Below are 18476 nucleotides of genomic sequence, written 5' to 3'. Positions count from 1 at the left end.
GGGAATGATATTTTATTTTTTCGGGATGATACAAGGCTTAGAAGTTTAGAAGCAAATCTTGAAATTTTTCAGAAATTTACAAAAACCCAATTTTTAGGGACCACTACAGCTCTGAAGTCACTTTGCGAGGCTTACATAATAGAAACCACCCAAAAATGATCCCATTCTATAAACTAAACCCCTCAAGGTATTCAAAACTGATTTTACAAACTTTGTTAACCCTTTAGGTGTTGCACAAGAGTTATTGGCAAATGGGGATAAAATTTGAGAATTTCATTTTTTTGCCTAATTTTCAATTTTAACCCATTTTTTCCACTAACAAAGCAAGGGTTAACAGCCAAACAAGACTGTATCTTTATTGCCCTGACTCTGCCGTTTACAGAAACACCCCATATGTGGCCGTAAACTACTGTACGGGCACACAGCGGGGCGTAGAGTGACAGGTGCGCCATATGGTTTTTGGAAGGCAGGCTTTGCTGGACTGGTTTTTTGACACCATGCCCCATTTGAAGCCCCCCTGATGCAACCCTAGAGTAGAAACTCCATAAAAGTGACCCCATCTAAGAAACTACGCCCCTCAAGGTATTCAAAACTGATTTTACAAACTTTGTTAACCCTTTAGGTGTTGCACAAGATTTAATGGAAAATAGAGATACAATTTCAAAATTTCACTTTTTTGGCAGATTTTCCATTTTAATATTTTTTTTCCAGTTACAAAGCAAGGGTTAACAGCCAAACAAAACTCAATATTTATGGCCCTGATTCTGTAGTTTACAGAAACACCCCATATGTGGTCGTAAACTGCTGTACGGGCACACGGCAAGGCGCAGAAGGAAAGGAATGCCATACGATTTTTGGAAGGCAGATTTTGCTGGACTGTTTTTTTTTTACACTATGTCCCATTTGAAGCCCCCCTGATGCACCCCTAGAGTAGAAACTCCAAAAAAGTGACCCCATTTTAAAAACTACGGGATAGGGTGGCAGTTTTGTTGGTACTAGTTTAGGGTACATATGATTTTTGGTTGCTCTATATTACACTTTTTGTGCGGCAAGGTAACAAGAAATAGCTTTTTTGGCACCGTTTTTTTTTTTGTTATTTACAACATTCATCTGACAGGTTAGATCATGTGGTAATTTTATAGAGCAGGTTGTCACGGACGCGGCGATACCTAATATGTGAACAAATTTTTTTATTTTTGTAAGTTTTACATAATGAATTAATTTTTAAAACAAAAAAAAGTTTTAGTGTCTCCATAGTCTAAGAGCCATAGTTTTTTCAGTTTTGGGGCGATTATCTTAAGTAGGGTCTCATTTTTTGCGGGATGAGATTACGGTTTGATTGGCACTATTTTGGGGTGCATATGACTTTTTGATTGCTTGCTATTCCACTTTTTGTGACGTAAGATGACAAAAAATTGCTTTTTTTACACCGTTTTTATTTTTATTTTTTTACGGTGGTCACCTGAGGGGTTAGGTCATGTGATATTTTTATAGAGCCGGTCGATACGGACGCGGCGATACCTAATATGTATACTTTTTTTTATTTATGTAAGTTTTACACAATGATTTCATTTTTGAAACAAAAAAAAATCATGTTTTAGTATTTCCATAGTCTACTTGCCATAGTTTTTTCAGTTTTGGGGCGATTATCTTGGGTAGGGTATGATTTTTGTGGGATGAGATGACGGTTTGATTGTTACAATTTTGGCGTACATACAACTTTTTTGATCACTTTTATTACCTTTTTTGGGAAGTAAGGTGGGCAAAATTTAAATTTCATCATAGTTTTTTATTTTTTATTTTTATGGTGTTCACCATTCGGGTAAAGTAACATGACCGTTTTATAGATCAGGTCGTTATGGACGCGGTGATACCAAACATGTGTAGGGAATTTTATTTTTTTCATTTTTAATCAGTGATGAATGTGTTTTTTGATTTTTACTTTATTTTGACTTTTTTTCACTTTTTTTTTGACCCAGACCCACTTGGTTCTTGAAGATCCAGTGGGTCTGATGTCTGTATAATACAGTACAGTACAATATATATTGTACTGTACTGTATTTTACACTTTGTCTGAACAGATCTATGCCTTTTAGCACAGATCTGTTCAGCACCATGGACAGCAGGATGCCTGAGACGGCGTCCTGTTGCCATGGGAACCTTCCCCGTCTGCTCAATACTGGTCAGAACTGCGCAGACGGGGAAGGGTAAGGACGGGGCTGTCGGGGGGGGCTGTCTGGGGGCTCTCTCCCTCTCCATCAGGGGGCTGCAAAGGCACAGCAGCCCCCCGATGGGAGAGGGAGGGTGCTCCCTGAGCTGTTAACTTTTTCCATACAGCGGTCCGTACGGACCGCGGTATGGAAAGGGTTAAACGGCTGACATCGCATCGCAGATGTCAGCCGTTTATACCAGGGTGTCAGCAATGTGCTGGCACCCTGGTATACCCACTAGACGCCAACGATTATTCAAGGGGAGGCGGGCGGGGAATCGCGATCCCACCTGCCGCACCGCCTGCCTCCATCCCCCTGCACCTCCCACCGGGCTAAAATCACTCAGGGGTGCAGGGGGGGGGGGGGGATACAGATATGTTTTAGGAATACTAAAGTTTCTGATCCCCGCGATCAGAAACTGCAGAAATCGCAGCAAACCGCAGGTCTGAATTGACCTGCGATTTGCCGCGATCGCCGACATGGGGGGGACACGGGACCCCCCCGCGCATTTTGCCTAGGTTTAGCCTAGGTGCCTGCTCAATGATTTGAGCAGGCACCGGGTTCCGATCACTGCCAGCCGCACGGCAGTGATCGAAAATACACAGGGCGTACATGTACGCCCTGTGTCCTTAAGTACCAGGGCACAAGGGCGTACCTGTACGCCCTATGTCCTTAAGGGGTTAAAGGGAACCTGCCATGTTGAACACGGTGTCTGAGCTGCAGCCAGCATGTTATAGAGCAGGAGGAGCCGAGCAGATTAATATATAGTTTTGTGGGAAAAGATTCAGTAAAACCTGTAATTTATACATTTCAAAGTCCAGAATGAGCAGGAATTTAAATCAAGTAGATGGTCTTATCAGTGATTGACAGCCTCCCATCTATGACTGTGTATACAGAGATAGCTGTCAATCACTGATAGGACGATCTCCTGGACTTCAAAGCCAAGAATAAAAAGGAATTTAAATGTATAAATTATACGTTTTACTGAATCTTTTCCCATAAAACTATATAGCAATCTCCTGCTCCGTAACATGATGTTTATTGCTTACATTGCATTTTCATAATGACAGGTATTACTGCCCAGGCTCATTCACTTAATGGGGCTGAGCTGTGACTAGGCCAACGAACGTGATGTCACTGGCTTAGAAAGAGGCTGTGGCGCTCACAGAGCACAGTCCCTCAAACCGAATGATCTGCAGAGGTCCCGCAGTCGGAAGCCCCTAATCTCAGTACTAAACACTCAGACAACCCCTTTAATCCCTTTCATGAACGTATGAAGGAACAATCAAATTTCAAACCTCTTCCCGTGATAATATACAGTACAACATCCTGCACTAGCTGTGCCATAGACAGAATATTTGCTGCCATCAGTGGCAGTCTATATTCTGCTAATGGAATCAGAGGGTAACAGCAGGAGTTTAATTTCTCGTGAATTCCAATAAGAAATAGGAATTGCAGAGTATTTATTGTCCCCAGTTTACAAGCAGAGGTTCTCTATAGGTTACATGGATGCTTGTTACCCCTACGAGCACTTACTTCTATGACAGCTCTGCATAAATTTCCAAAGAAATGTTGAAAGGGAAAAAAATGACTTCCTTTTTATAAACCATAAATGTTCCCTTAGAGCTTTGTTATATGGCTGTATCGTGGCTCTATATACTCTTGGTACAAATGGCATCTATGTGCAATGCCGTAAAGCTTCTCAAATGTCTATAACCTCTGCATTGCAATTTTTAGAGATGGACTATCATAATACCAATTTTTAGAGATGTTCTCATATTATATTCCCAATGGATATTTTTTTTATTATTTAATCTGTAATATTTCATTACTGTGTCGACCAAATGCACACTGGAATTAGTGTCTTCAGTAAAACTTGCAGGCTCCCTGTACAGCAAAAACACAAAAACTAAGCAACAACCTATTATAAGTAAGTTTCAAAAGGTGATGGGGGATACTGTGACTGGTCTGTCAAGATGGCAGCACATATGATATGCATGGACACCCCTGAAGAGCAGTAGAGTCTCTAGAAATTCAATGAAAAGGCCTTTAGTTATTGGAGTTCCACTTGTATGATGCCAGCTGTCTGGTACTATGCACAGGGACCCTGCAGGCTGACATCGCATCTGGCGTTCTTCATTTGTATATTTGACACACTAAGTGAATCTTTTTAGGAGTCTGCAACCTACCAAAACTTTTTGCATAGTTTAACAACTTCCTGCAATTCATTAGAAGTAAATGATCAAGCTACAGACCTAACAAAATGTAACAGAGGATCCTACAATGGGCCCAGACTCTGATACCATAATGGGCTGTAATCGTCCTGGAAAATAAAACATTTGACTGCCTTTGGAGCCAATCACTGGACACTAAGGTATAATTATTTGATTCAAAACCTATTAAACTTTATTGATGGTATAGGGGTTAGGCCTCAAGTATAATTTCCTCTGGTGGGCCCCAGGAACTCCAGACCGACACTGCTGTGAGCCCAAGATACTAGTGTTTACCACTTAGCCATATTTTCTTCTATCTACTGTGGTAACAGTTTAGTGTCTACTGGGTTTGTGTGGGAGTCCAGGCTCAAGTTGTTAGTATAGGGATCCTGAGAAATCCCTATGGAATCATGGCCATTCATCCCAACAAAATTTCTGAAATCATGGCTGAAACCTAAAAACACTGAACACTACCTATGTCAACCTGGTGGTCTCTACAAGGGGGAATTTAATTCCTTCAGACTCATGTGAAAAGCCTATCACCGCTTTGACACCGCCAGCCACTCTCTTCTGTTACAAACTCTCTCATTTCTTTGTGTCATGAACTTGGTCCTATCCTGGATCACCTCCTACCTTCCAGACTTGACAATTAGTATCTCCGACTCGGACATTACCTCCTCGTCTCATCTCCTTTCTGTTTGTGTCTCTCAAGGATTTGTCCTAGGAACCTTGTTGAACCTCTTTTCACTTTACACCTTTGGCCTGGGACAGCCCATAGGATACCTTGACTTTCAGTATCACTTTTATGCTGACTACATGCAAACTTCTCTGTTCCAGGTATCACCTCCTTACTATCCAGAATCCTGCAATGCCTATCTGCTATATCCTTCTTCTTTTTCTCCTCTCGCTTTCTAAAAGTTAACATGGAGAAAACAGAATTTATCATCTTTCCCCCTTCTCACAGAACTATCTATCACAGTTAATTGACTCTCCCCAGTCAACCTAATCCTCTGCATTTGGGGTTACCTTCGATTCACCTCTGTCCTTCAAATCACACATCCAAGTCCTTTTCATCTCCTGCCGCGTTCAACGTAAAAATATCTCTTGGATCCGCACATTCCTCAACCGGGTGTCTGCAAAAATGCATGTATATGCCCTTGTCATCTCGAGCCTAGATTAATGTAACATCCTCCTCTGTGGCCTCCTACATATTCTCTCTGCCAATCCCTTCACTGGCTCCAAATTGCCTAGAAAATCCAGTACAAAACACTAACTATGACATAATAGGCCATCTACAACCTGTCCCCTCAATACATCTGTTACCTGATCACCCGGTACCTTCTCACACACCATCTCTGATCCTCACAAGGCCTTATTCTCTTTTCTCCTCTTATCTCCTCTTCCCACAGTTATCTCCTGTGCATCCCTCAAACTCTGGAACTTCATACCCCAACATATCAGAAACAGCAGCTGTGGAAACCTTCAAATGAAACCTGAAAATCCACCTCTTCAAACAAGCCTACAACTTACAGTAACTTTTCTGTTGATGTACCACTGAATGACCAGTTTTACCCTTGTCCCTTACCCACTGTATCCTTCCTCTATCCCTTGTAGATTGTAAGCCCTGGCGGGCAGGGCCCTCTCTCCTTCTGTACCAGTTTGTATATTGTCTTGTTCATGCTCATTGCAATTGTTCTGTATTATGTATGTATAGCCCTTTTCATAAGTACAGTGCCATGGGATGAATGGTGTTTAAATAATAATAATAATTTGCTTGGACAATAAGCTCTCCGATTCACATCTTTTGACGGGCCCTTGCTAATGGTTCTTTAACCAAGGCTTTCATAGAATGTTCTTTCATCAAGAGAGCTACATGTATTGTATTGAACTATATGCAGCTTTTAATATAAAAAAAATCCAGAGAGCCATAAACATGTACTTTGTTCTTCAGTTCCCAGTGCTATTGCCATATTTATTGGTCTGTGTACTGCATTAGTGTTATGCTCTGGAAACAGAACTGTAGATGGTGGGTGACAAACAGATGGAATGGAAATTTAATCTATTGCTTTAATATCCCAGTGCAATAAGCAAACCTGCTTTCAATGAGACATAAGTAAAGATTCATGCTTGGACAAGATTCCTCCTTGAACAGGCATAGATAGAGGGGCCAGTCGATAATAGCAGATAAGGGTATTGTAGCAGACTTAATAAAACAACTGTGCACAACTGTGAACTGAGCGTCTCCTTTGTTCTCATGCAGATAAACTTTCACCAGGAATAGGAAGGCTTGTGGAATGTGGCCAAATCAACACATTAGAGCCAATATAAAATGGACTGGTTAGTCACTTTCATACCTGTAATTTGTGTCAATTTGACATGCAAGATGATGGAGGTGATATTTACTGGCCACATCTATTGCAAGTGAATGTCCCCCTTTAAAGGGTTTATCCTGGAAAAGATAATGATGCGTTATCTTCAGGATTACCACTTCACTGGGGGGTCCGAGTCCTGCCATCCCCACTGATCAGCTGTTTCAGGGAGCCGCTGCGCTCACCAGAGCTCTGGTGAACAATGCAGGTTCCCGGCAGCTTTCCAAGGACAGCGCCGTACATCGTATAGTGGCAGTGCCTGGTATTGCAGCTCAGCCCCATTGACTTGAATGGGGCTGAGTAGCAACTGGGCCACATGACCTATGTACAGTGATGTCACATGGCCTAGGAAGAGGCTGCAGTGCTCAAGGCCTCTTCTAACAGCTGATTGGTGGGAGTCCTGGGTGTCGCACCTCCGCAGATCTGATACTGATGACCTATCCTGAGGATAAGTCATAAATATTTTTTCCTGGATAACCCATGGAAAAAAAACACTCCTATGTTTTTTTTCAGACTTTCAAATAGATATTAAACCTCCTTTACTAATAAAGTCACATTTTTAGATATTTTACAAAAAAAGGATCCAAGAAGATTCAACCGAATCACGTTTGTAAATCAAATCAAGTAAAGTATAGAGAGCGAACGTGACTTAAAAAATACCTTTAATAGTAGAGTACTGGGTATTAGTACGGTAGTACCTACTAACTAACAATATGTGATGTAATCCTCAAAAGGAGAAATATAGATAGTATGGCAACGGGAAAAGGATAAGTCAAAAAGAGAGGATGATCATGGGACCACAGGGGATACTATCCCTGTAATACCCTAGTCTATCCTCAGCCCAGGGTTGCCCCCTAGTGGTGGAGGTTCCCTGTCCCCGTGCCTACTCCTAGAGTATCCCTGTTAAAACCCTATAGATATGGGATATAACAAATAAAGGATAGATAAACAACAAACACAATAATATAAATGTATGGGTAGTGTTTAGTGTACCCTACCGCAGGTAGTCATACACCAACATTTCCTTTAAACAAAAAAGAACCTTTTCGTAAACTTGTGACATCATTTTTCGCTAAGTTGTGACAAAAAATAAAAAATTCTAGGAACTCGCCATGCTCCTCACGGAATACCTTGGGGTGTCTTCTTTCCAAAATGGGGTCACTTGTGGGGTAGTTATACTGCCCTGGCATTTTAGGGGCCCTAATGCGTGAGAAGTAGTTTGAAATCAAAATGTGTAAAAAATGCCCTGTGAAATCCTAAAGGTGCTCTTTGGAATGTGGGCCCCTTTGCCCACCTAGGCTGCAAAAAAGTGTCACACATGTGGTATCGCTGTACTCAGGAGAAGTTGGGCAATGTGTTTTGGGGTCTCTTTCTACATATACCCATGCTGGGTGAGAGAAATATCTCTCTAAAAGACAACTTTTCCCATTTTTTTATACAAAGTTGGCATTTGACCGATATATTTCTCTCACCCAGCATGGGTATATGTAAAATGACACCCTAAAACACATTGCCCAACTTCTCCTGAGTACGGCGATACCACATGTGTGACACTTTTTTGCAGCCTAGGTGGGCAAAGGGGCCCACATTCCAAAGAGCACCTTTCGGATTTCACAGGACATTTTTTACAGATTTTGATTTCAAACTACTTACCACACATTTGGGCCCCTAGAATGCCAGGGCAGTATAACTACCCCACAAGTGACTACATTTTGGAAAGAAGACACCCCAAGGTATTCCGTGAGGGGCATGGCGAGTTCATCGAAGTTTTTTTTTTTGTCACAAGTTAACGGAAATTTTTTTTTTTTTTTTTTTCTCACAAAGTCTCCCTTTCCGCTAACTTGTGACAAAAAGTTCAATATTTCATGGACTCAATATGCCCCTCAGCGAATACCTTGGGGTGTCTTCTTTCCGAAATGGGGTCACTTGTGGGGTATTTATACTGCCCTGGCATTTTAGGGGCCCTAAAACGTGAGAAGAAGTCTGGAATATAAATGTCTAAAAATTTTTACGCATTTGGATTCCGTGAGGGGTATGGCGAGTTCATGTGAGATTTTATTTTTTGTCACAAATTAGTGGAATATGAGACTGTGTAAGAAAAAAAAAAAAGAAACAATTTCCGCTAACTTGTGACAAAAAAAAAAATCTTCTATGAACTCGCCATGCCCCTCAAAAGTGATCTTTTTATAGCGCCGCAGCGATTTTACTGTGTTTTTGCAGTGATCATAAAAAAAAAAAATTCTGTCACTGCGGTGGGGCGGACTGAACGCAAGTGTGTGCACAAGATCAGGCCTGATCGGGCGAACACTGCGTTTTTTGTAGAGCCTATAGAACTCTATAGGATCCGCAAAACACATACGGACGTCTGAATGGAGCCTTACAGGGGGGTGATCAATGACAGGGGGGTGATCAGGGAGTCTAATATGGGGTGATCACCCCCCTGTCATTGATCACCCCCCTGTCAGGCTCCATTCAGATGTCCGTATGTGTTTTGTGGATCCGCGGATCCGCAAAACACATACGGACGTCTGAATGGAGCCTTACAGGGGGGTGATCAGTGACAGGGGGGTGATCAGGGAGTCTATATGGGGTGATCAGGGGTTAATAAGTGACGGGGGGGTGTAGTGTAGTGGTGTTTGGTGCTACTTTACAGAGCTGCCTGTGTCCTCTGGTGGTCGATCCAAGCAAAAGGGACTAACAGAGGACCAGGTAGCAGGTATATTAGACGCTGTTATCAAAACAGCGTCTAATATACCTTTAAGGGGTTAAAAAAATCGGATCTACAGCCTGCCAGCGAATGATCGCCGCTGGCAGGCTGCAGATCCACTCGATTACCTGCAGTTCCTGTGAACGCGGCAGCGCCTGTGTGCGCGCGTTCACAGGAAATCTCGCGTCTCGCGAGATGAAGCGCCGGCGCGTCCACTCGGAATAACAGGGCCGCTGCAAAGACGCAATCCTGCGTACGGCGGTCCTGTAGTGGTTAAGACACATAGGTTACGCTTAAGCAGAAAAATGAAACTATCAGCAAATGCATAGATCCAGGGGCGTACATCAAAATCATTGGGCCCCAAAGCAAGAATCTGAATGGGGCCCCACTAACTCTGCCCACTAACCACCACTGGCCCATCCCACCACCTGCCCTGGCTCCTCCCCTGCCATACCCCCAGCAGTTGCAGCCGTGTCGGCATTAGGAGCGACCCAGGTGCCGGGGAGCGGGGTATGTATTAGGCTACTTTCACACTTGCATTTATATTTTCCGGTATTGAGATCCGTCATAGGGTCTCAATACCGGGAAAAAAAACGCTTCCGATTGGCCCCATTCATTGTCTGAGGGCACTGTCCACTATAAGCAGCACACAGGCACAGCTCATGGGGAGTGGGGGGCTATGGTGGTGCTGGCACAATAGTATACCAGTGCCACCATAGCCCCCCTTGCCTTATGAACTGTGTTTGCTAAATAAAATTGCCATTGAGGGGTTAAAAATAATAATTAACTCAGTGTGTCACATAAAGGTTTGCATCTATAGTCTTGAGGACAAATTAACTATTAGAAATCTTTAGAGCTCAGGTATAAAATTAAAACAAAAAAACTTTATTAGTTATTACTAATTAAAATGTGGCTAGCTGCCGAAAGTGAATATATCTAGATGGGGCCTTTCACCCAGCTATAGATACTGTGCAGCATACAGTTATGGCTGCTATAGCTCAGTGATATATATCGAGACACTGTCCCCCATTGTTGGAGGGTGGGATGTCAGGTCGCCTTATTGAGATATAGCACCACTGCTATTAGCATTCAGTAATCCCCTGAGCCTAACATACGGCTCACGGGGGTCCCGGCTTTGAGGTGTGCTATACAAAGAGGTGCCATTAACAATCTCTATACCCTCCTTTGAGGCTGGCTACAGATAAACTGATTCCCTAACTCGCGTCCTGCTCGACGTGTTTCTCTGCTGGACATAAGCCAACATAAGCCAGCAGTTCCTCAGGAGTCAAGCGCGGGGAAAAGTGCACCAAACAAACAATAATGGATGCTGCATGCTGCTGATACCGGAAAAGAACTGATCAGGTATATCCCCATGCATTCTGAATGGAGAGTAATCCGCTCAGGATCCATCAGGATGTCTTCAGTTCAGTCATTTTGACTGATAAGGCAAACGAGAAAACTGCAGCATGCTACGGCTTTATCTCCGGCGAAAAAACCTGAAGACTTGCCTGAATGTTGGATTTTTCCCCATAGGAATGTATTAGTGCTGGATTCGGCATTCAAGATACCGGAATGCTGGATCTGTCCTTCATGTGAAAAAAGATACAAGACGGATGCTTTCAGTCACATCCAGATCGGCAGATCCGTCAGGCAGTTCCGACGACGGAACTGCCCACCGGATCACACTGCCACAAGTGTGAAAGTAGCCTTAGCCTCGATTTTTGAAATTATCCTGCTGGGATTCGAACGCACAGCCTTCTACATAAAAGTCAAGAACCTTAACCACTGGGCTATAGAGCTTCATGTTAACCTGCTGTACATATATTATGGCTAAAAAAACTCATAGCACTGACTGGACATAGCCATATATGGAGTCAGAGCCGGGAACTAGAGTCCTGACCGTTCAGTAACACTGGGGGATTCCCGATACAGCCATCTTCAGTAGCACCAGGGAATTTAGTCCGCATAGACCTTAGTGGGACCCCTAGGAGCAGTGGGCCATGGGTGCTGACACCGGCCCTGTCGGTATTACCAGTTGAGTTGAGGGTGTGTCCCTGCACAGTCTGACACTATGCAATCAGTGCAGGACCCCCCCCCCCCCCCAACTCAACTAAGGGAAGAGCACAGCACAGAGTCAGAAGAGTAGATGCTCCAGAATTTTTATTACATAGGGAAAGCAAGTGGTTACTAATATAGACACGTCAAGAGAGGTGACAGGTCCTCCTTAAGTATAATTTACTGTTGTCTATGTGTATTGCATGTTTTATGCCTATTCACGAGAAAGGACTACTTTTATGGTGTTTCATTTTGGTAGAGGCATAAGCCACATCTGATCCTTCCTCCCTAGAATTAATTAGTTTGGCTAAAACTGATCTAGGTCTTCCCCATGGCGATTTTCTGTATATTTTTGAGTAATATGCAGCCAATTCCTCAGTGCCATAGGCCATCGTCTTTTGCTGGCGATCCAAGCCAACAATTACCATCTGCTCACCGCTTTACATAATGTTCAGCAGAGCAAATGAATCCATCCCAAGAATGAGCAGGTGAGCAATGAATACACATTACATAACCACGCTGCATTAGACTGTATTGCCTCATCTTGATGGTTGTAATATTGCCTATTTATTGTATTTTATATAATTTTGGACTACAGTAATATTCAATACGAATGCTGAAAAATACATTTGGAGGTAAAAAAATATAATATTTGAAAAAATTTTCACACTCACATTTTTTCATACTTTCGATTCAATTCATAGCCTGGCCAGTCCAAGTAGCACACATCACGGCCTTGCATATAGTCCACATCTGCATAATAGCCCAGAGGGAAGGCCATGCAGAAGGAGAAACCCCAGATGACACAGATGATAATTTTTGTTGCAGTAGCAGAAAGTCTTGGCTTGAGTGGATGGATAATAGCCATATACCTGGGAAAGAACACAGAAATAGGTAAGATGAAGTGCCAGGAACATGATCATTGCATTGCATTATGCATCGCTGGCAGATGCTCTATCAATATAAGCAGATTGCTAGGCTCGCCGGGACATCTGGAACAGCTATACTTCACAGCCTGTGAGCTCGTGTGCACCTTACTGTAGCTGTTAAGGATTGCTTCTTGCGATCAACAGGTGTGCGATTTTCTAAAATCTATATCCGGCGATACTGCCTTAAGTGCTTCTTCAATAATAGTCTATAATAATAGTCCAAGGAGAAAACATTACATCATGGCTCAGTAGTCACTGGAGTTCAGGCATTTCTGTAACTAAACCACTTACAAATTAAAGAACATAGTTTGCATATAGGTAAGCACTAGTGCTGATCGAGCATGCTCGGCACATGGTGGTATTCGGTCGAATACCGTATGTGCTCGAGCGCAATGTTCGAGTCTCCGCCCCGCACGTTTCTTGGCTTCTACGCAGCCAATAAACGTGCAGGTAAGTACTGCCCTCACTGTAATGCCGTAGCCATGTTGGCTGGTGGCATTACAGTGATTGGCTGGCGAGAGCGCATCATCGGGTGCTATATAGTACCCGATGACGCATGTTCGGCTCGTTCTTAGTCAGGGACAGACAGTGTAGGGAGTGATTTTAGCGCAACCTGTGCTAAATAGCGTACAATAGTTAGGCCGCTGCAGACAGTGACATTAGCTGCGCCACATCTCCAGTGTAAAGTGTGCGCATCCAAAAAATATCTGACATCCAGTGTACTTTTTTCATAGATGGTATCTGCTGCGGACAGTGACATTAGCTGCGCCATATCTCCAGTGTAAAGTGTGCGCATCCCAAAAATATAGTAAATAGTAGTGTACTTTTTCAATAAACGGTGTCCGCTTCTGACAGTGACATTACCAGTGCTACATCTGCAATGTACAGTGTACAGTGTACAGTGTACTTTGTCAATAGTCGGTGTCCGCTTCTGACAGTGACATTACCAGTGCTACATCTGCAATGTACAGTGTACAGTGTACTTTGTCAATAGTCGGTGTCTGCTGCGGACAGTGACATTACCATGGGCACATCTCCAGTGTAACGTGTGCGGTTAAAAAATATATCTGTGACATACAGTGTACTTTTTTCGTAGACGGTGTCCACTTCTGACAGTGACATTACCAGGGCCACATCTCCAGTGTAACGTGTGCGCTTCAAAAATGTATCTGTGACATACAGTGTACTTTTTTAATATACGGTGTCCGCTTCTGACAGTGACATTACCAGGGCCACATCTCCAGTGTAACGTGTGCGCTTCAAAAATGTATCTGTGACATACAGTGTACTTTTTTGCGTAGACGCTGCGTACAGTGACATTACCGGTGGTACCTCTCCTGTAGAACGTTTCCTCATCCCAAATACCTGTGACATTCCCTGTAATTTTTATTATTAGCCGCTGGTGACAGCATTGACATTATATGCGGGATATCTCCTGTGTGACGCTTCCACATCCTACACATACACTTCCAAATCCAAATCCTTCCAAATCCTACGCTACTGTACGTGTGACAGACTTTCAATCATATACGGTATAACATTTAATATGATGAAGGCGAGCAGTAAGGGACGGGGCAGTGGCCGTGATGCTGATGCTGCGCGCAGAGGCAGCGGCCCTGGGCGCGGTGAAACTGTGCCTGCAGCTAGAGCACAAGAAAAACAATCATCCACGATACCTAGCATCATGTCCCAGTTTGCAGGGCGGCGCAGGACACCACTATTGAAGTCAGACCAGTGCGACCAGGTGGTCGGTTGGATTGCAGCAGATAATGCTTCCAGTCGGTTAATATAAAGTCAGAGGTGAGAGCTGCAGCCATTTCTATAATTGTTCCAGTCGGTTAAGCACCACCCTGTCTTCCACCAAGTCCAGTCTCAGGAGCTAAGAGTCTGCTCAACCCAATCTTCACCCTGATCCTCCTTCCTCCTACCATGAAGAATCTTGCCCAACAAGTGATCCCACACTCGGATATTCCGAGGAGCTCTTTTCAGTGCCATTCCTTCATTTGGGCTTCTCGACAAGCCCGCTTGAAGAGGGACATGAGATCTTGTGCCCTTAATCCCAAACTCTTGAGCATCCACAGTCACAAGAAGATGACGGTAGTGAACGGCAATTAGTGTTTCACAAGGTGGATGAGGAGGATGAGACACAGTTGTCAATAACTGAGGTTGTTGTTAGGTCAACAAGTCAGGAGAATGAGCAGAGTGAGGAAGTGGAAGAGGAGATGGGGGACAATGAAGTCACAGACCCAACCTGGGAAGGTGGCAAGCCGAGCGAGGACAGCAGTAAAGAGGGGCAGGGATCCGCAGCACCGCAACAGGCTGGAAGAGGTAGTGGGGTGGCAAAAGGGAGAAGACAGGCCACACGAAACACGAAACTGTTCCCCGGAGCACACCCTTGCGGAAATCTCCATTGCCAAGGGGTAGGTGTTCCGCAGTCTGGCGCTTTTTTGAGGAAAGTGTGGACGACAAAAGAATTGTAATTTGCAACCTGTGCCATACAAAAATGAGCAGTGGCGTGAACACTAGCAACCTCACCACCACATGGCATCAAAGCACCGTAATAGGTGGGCCGAACGCCTGGGTCCACAATCTGTGTCTGCGGGACACACCACTGCCTCCTCTTTCCCTGTGTTACGTGCTGGCCAATCCCCTGTCGAAGACGCAGGCCCGGATGCCGCCCGCCCTGCACCTGGACTTTCGCAAGCACCATCAGCGACCACATCCACTTCCGCGTCCCAGCGCAGCGTACAAATGTCCTTACCCCAGGAATTTGAACGCAAGCGCAAATATCCAGCCACTCACCCACAGGCCATAGCACTAAATGTGCAGCTTTGCTAATTACTGGCCCTGGAAATGTTGTGATTTAGGCTTGTGGACAATGAGGCCTTCCGCAGCCTGATGCCTGCGGCCATCCCACATTATGCAGTACCCAGCCGCCACTATTTTTCAAGGTATGCCGTGCCCGCCTGACACCAACATGTGTCTCGTAACATTGCACGTGCCCTAACCAATGCAGTTACTGGGAAGGTCCACTTCACCACGGACACATGGACAAGTGCATTCGGCCAGGGACGCTACATTTGCCTGACGGCACACTGGGTGAATGTTGTGGAGGCCGGGAGCGAGTCGTACCCTGGGATGGAACAGGTGCTACTGACACCAAGGATTGCTGGCCATGCGTCGATCAGGGTTTCTGCCAGCACCTACATAAGTGGCTCCAACCCCCACTTCTCCTCCTCCACTTCCACCTCCGAATTATCCGCGTCCAGCACCATTCAGTCATGAGTCAGTAGCTGGAAGCAGTGTAGCACTGCAGTGGAGAAGCAGCAACAGGCCGTGCTGAAGCTGATATACTTAGGGGACAAACAGCACGCCGCTGCAGAGCTGTGGCAGGGGATAAGGGACCAGACTGAGCTGTGGCTCTCGTCACTCAACCTACAACCAGGCATGGTTGTGTCTGATAATAGCCATAACTTGGTGGTGGCTTTGGAGCTCGGCAAGCTCACACACATTCCATCCCGTCTTAAATAGAGTTGAGCGAACACCTGGATGTTCGGGTTCGACGAGTTCGGCCGAACTTTCGAAAAATGTTCGGGTTCGGGATCCGAACTCGACCCGAACTTCATCCCGAACCCGAACCCCATAGAAGTCAATGGGGACCCGAACTTTTGGGCACTAAAAAGGCTGTAAAACACACCCGGAAAGGGCTAGAGGGCTGCAAAAGGCAGCAAAATGTAGTTAAATCCCCTGCAAACAAATGTAGATAGGGAAATGATGAGTTAACATAAAATAAATAAAAATTAAACAATATTAATTGGAGTGAGGTCTCATAGCACAGAATCAGGCTTCAAGTCACCCACCAATGGAGAAGGTCACTTACTATTATTTTGACCACAGCACCCAGACAAAGGAGAGAGGTCCCACAGCAGAGAACCAGGCATCATATCACCCACCACAGGAGTAGGCCACCATTTAGTTACTTTGACCCCTACACCCAGACGGAGGAGAGAGGTTACACAGCAGAGAATCAGGCATTTAGATCACCCACCACAGGAGTAGGCCACCATTGAATCAGACCCCGGCAACCATGTCAGATGGCACAAGCATAAGCTTTATATCAATCAGCACAGGAGAAGGCGACTTTGACAGACTTTGACCCCTACACCCGGACGGAGGAGAGAGGTTTCAAAGCAGAGAATCAGGCATTTAGATCACCCACCACAGGAGTAGGCCCCAATTTAATGGGACCCCGGCAACCATGTCAGATGGCACAACCATCAGCTTCATATCAATCAGCACAGGAGAAGGCGACTTTGAAAGACTTTGACCCCTACACCCAGACGGAGGAGAGAGGTTTCACAGCAGAGAATCAGGCATTTAGATCACCCACCACAGGAGTAGGCCCCCATTGAATCAGACCCTGGCAACCATGTCAGATGGCACAACCATCAGCTTTATATCAATCAGCACAGGAGAAGGCGACTTTGAAAGACTTTGACCCCTACACCCAGATGGAGGAGAGAGGTTTCACAGCAGAGAATCAGGCATCATATCAACCACCACAGGAGAAGCCACCATTTAGTTACTTTGACCCCTGCACCCAGGAAGAGGAGAGAGGCACCACAGCACATATTCTGGCATCATATCAGCCACCACAGGAGAAGCCACCATTGAGTTACTTTGACCCCCGCACCCAGGAAGAGGAGAGAGGCACCACAGAACATATTCTGGCATCATATCAGCCACCACAGGAGAAGCCACCATTGAGTTACTTTGACCCCCGCACCCAGGAAGAGGAGAGAGGCACCACAGCACATATTCTGGCATCATATCAGCCACCACAGGAGAAGCCACCATTTAGTTACTTTGACCCCTTCACCCAAACAGAGGAGAGAGGTTCCACATCAGAGAATCAGGCATCATATCAACCACCACAGGAGTAGGCCACAATTTAGTTTATTTGACCCCTGCACCCAGGAAGAGGAGAGAGGCCCCACAGCACATATTCTGGCATCATATCACACACCACAGGAGAAGGCCTCTTTCAGTGATTTAGGCCTTTGGACCCAGACAGAGGAGAGAGGTCAGAGATTAGCTTCATATCCCCCAGCACAGCAGAAGACCGCTTTATTTGACTTAGGCCTCAGCACCCAGACAGAAGACAGAGGTAGCATGGCAGAGGTTATGGCTTCATGTCACCCGTTAGTTTAACCGGCCACTTTCATCTGGTTAGGCCCCGGCGCCCAGACAGAGAAGAGTTTCATTCAACTGTGGGTTTCATAAAATTTGTATCAAATAAAGAAGTGGCCCATAGCACAACAAGACATGTTTTAGGCAGTTAATAAGGACTACTCTGCACAAGGGAGGGACAGGTCCTGTGGGATCCATGCCTGGTTCATCTTTATGAAGGTCAGCTTGTCCACGTTGGCTGTGGACAGGCGGCTGCGCTTGTCAGTAATGACGCCCCCTGCCGTGCTGAATACGCGTTCAGATAAAACGCTGGCCGCCGGGCAGGAAAGCACCTCCAAGGCATAACATGCTAACTCTGGCCACGTGGACAATTTCGAAACCCAGTAGTTGAATGGGGCCGAACCATCCGTCAGGATGTGGAGGGGTGTGCAGACATACTGTTCAACCATGTTAGTGAAATGCTGCCTCCTGCTAACACGTTCCGTATCAGGTGTCGGTGCAGATAGCTGTGGCGTGGAGACAAAACTTTTCCAAATTTCTGCCATGCTAACCCTGCCCTCAGATGAGCTGGCCATGACACAGCTGCGTTGGCGACCTCTTGCCACTCCTCTGCCTTCACCTTCCACCTGTTCCCCTGTGACATGTGGGAATGCTCTCAAGAGCGCCTCTATCAGCGTGCGCTTGTACTCGCGCATCTTACGGTCGCGCTCCAGTTCAGGAATTAAAGTGGGCACATTGTCTTTATACCGGGGATCCAGCAGGGTGGCCACCCAGTAGTCTGCACACGTTAAAACGTGGGCAAC

The 18476-nt window shown here is 45.2% G+C and overlaps 1 protein-coding gene across 6 annotated transcripts in view; it reads right to left on the bottom strand.

Annotated features, from left to right (window-relative positions):
- The window catches only part of TACR1 (tachykinin receptor 1), a 283222-nt gene that overhangs the window by 96134 nt on the left and 168612 nt on the right, over positions 1 to 18476 (bottom strand). For all 6 annotated transcript variants that reach the window (XM_040414409.1, XM_040414410.1, XM_040414404.1 and 3 more), the window contains exon 2: positions 12229 to 12426. In XM_040414409.1, coding sequence (XP_040270343.1) covers positions 12229 to 12426 — 198 coding nt within the window. The remainder of the gene's footprint in view (positions 1 to 12228; positions 12427 to 18476) is intronic.

Source organism: Bufo bufo, chromosome 1, assembly GCF_905171765.1.
Source record: "Bufo bufo chromosome 1, aBufBuf1.1, whole genome shotgun sequence".
Taxonomy (NCBI): domain Eukaryota; kingdom Metazoa; phylum Chordata; class Amphibia; order Anura; family Bufonidae; genus Bufo; species Bufo bufo.
The sequence above is the reverse complement of the archived record's forward strand: the minus strand, read 5'-3'. Positions and strand labels throughout refer to the sequence as shown.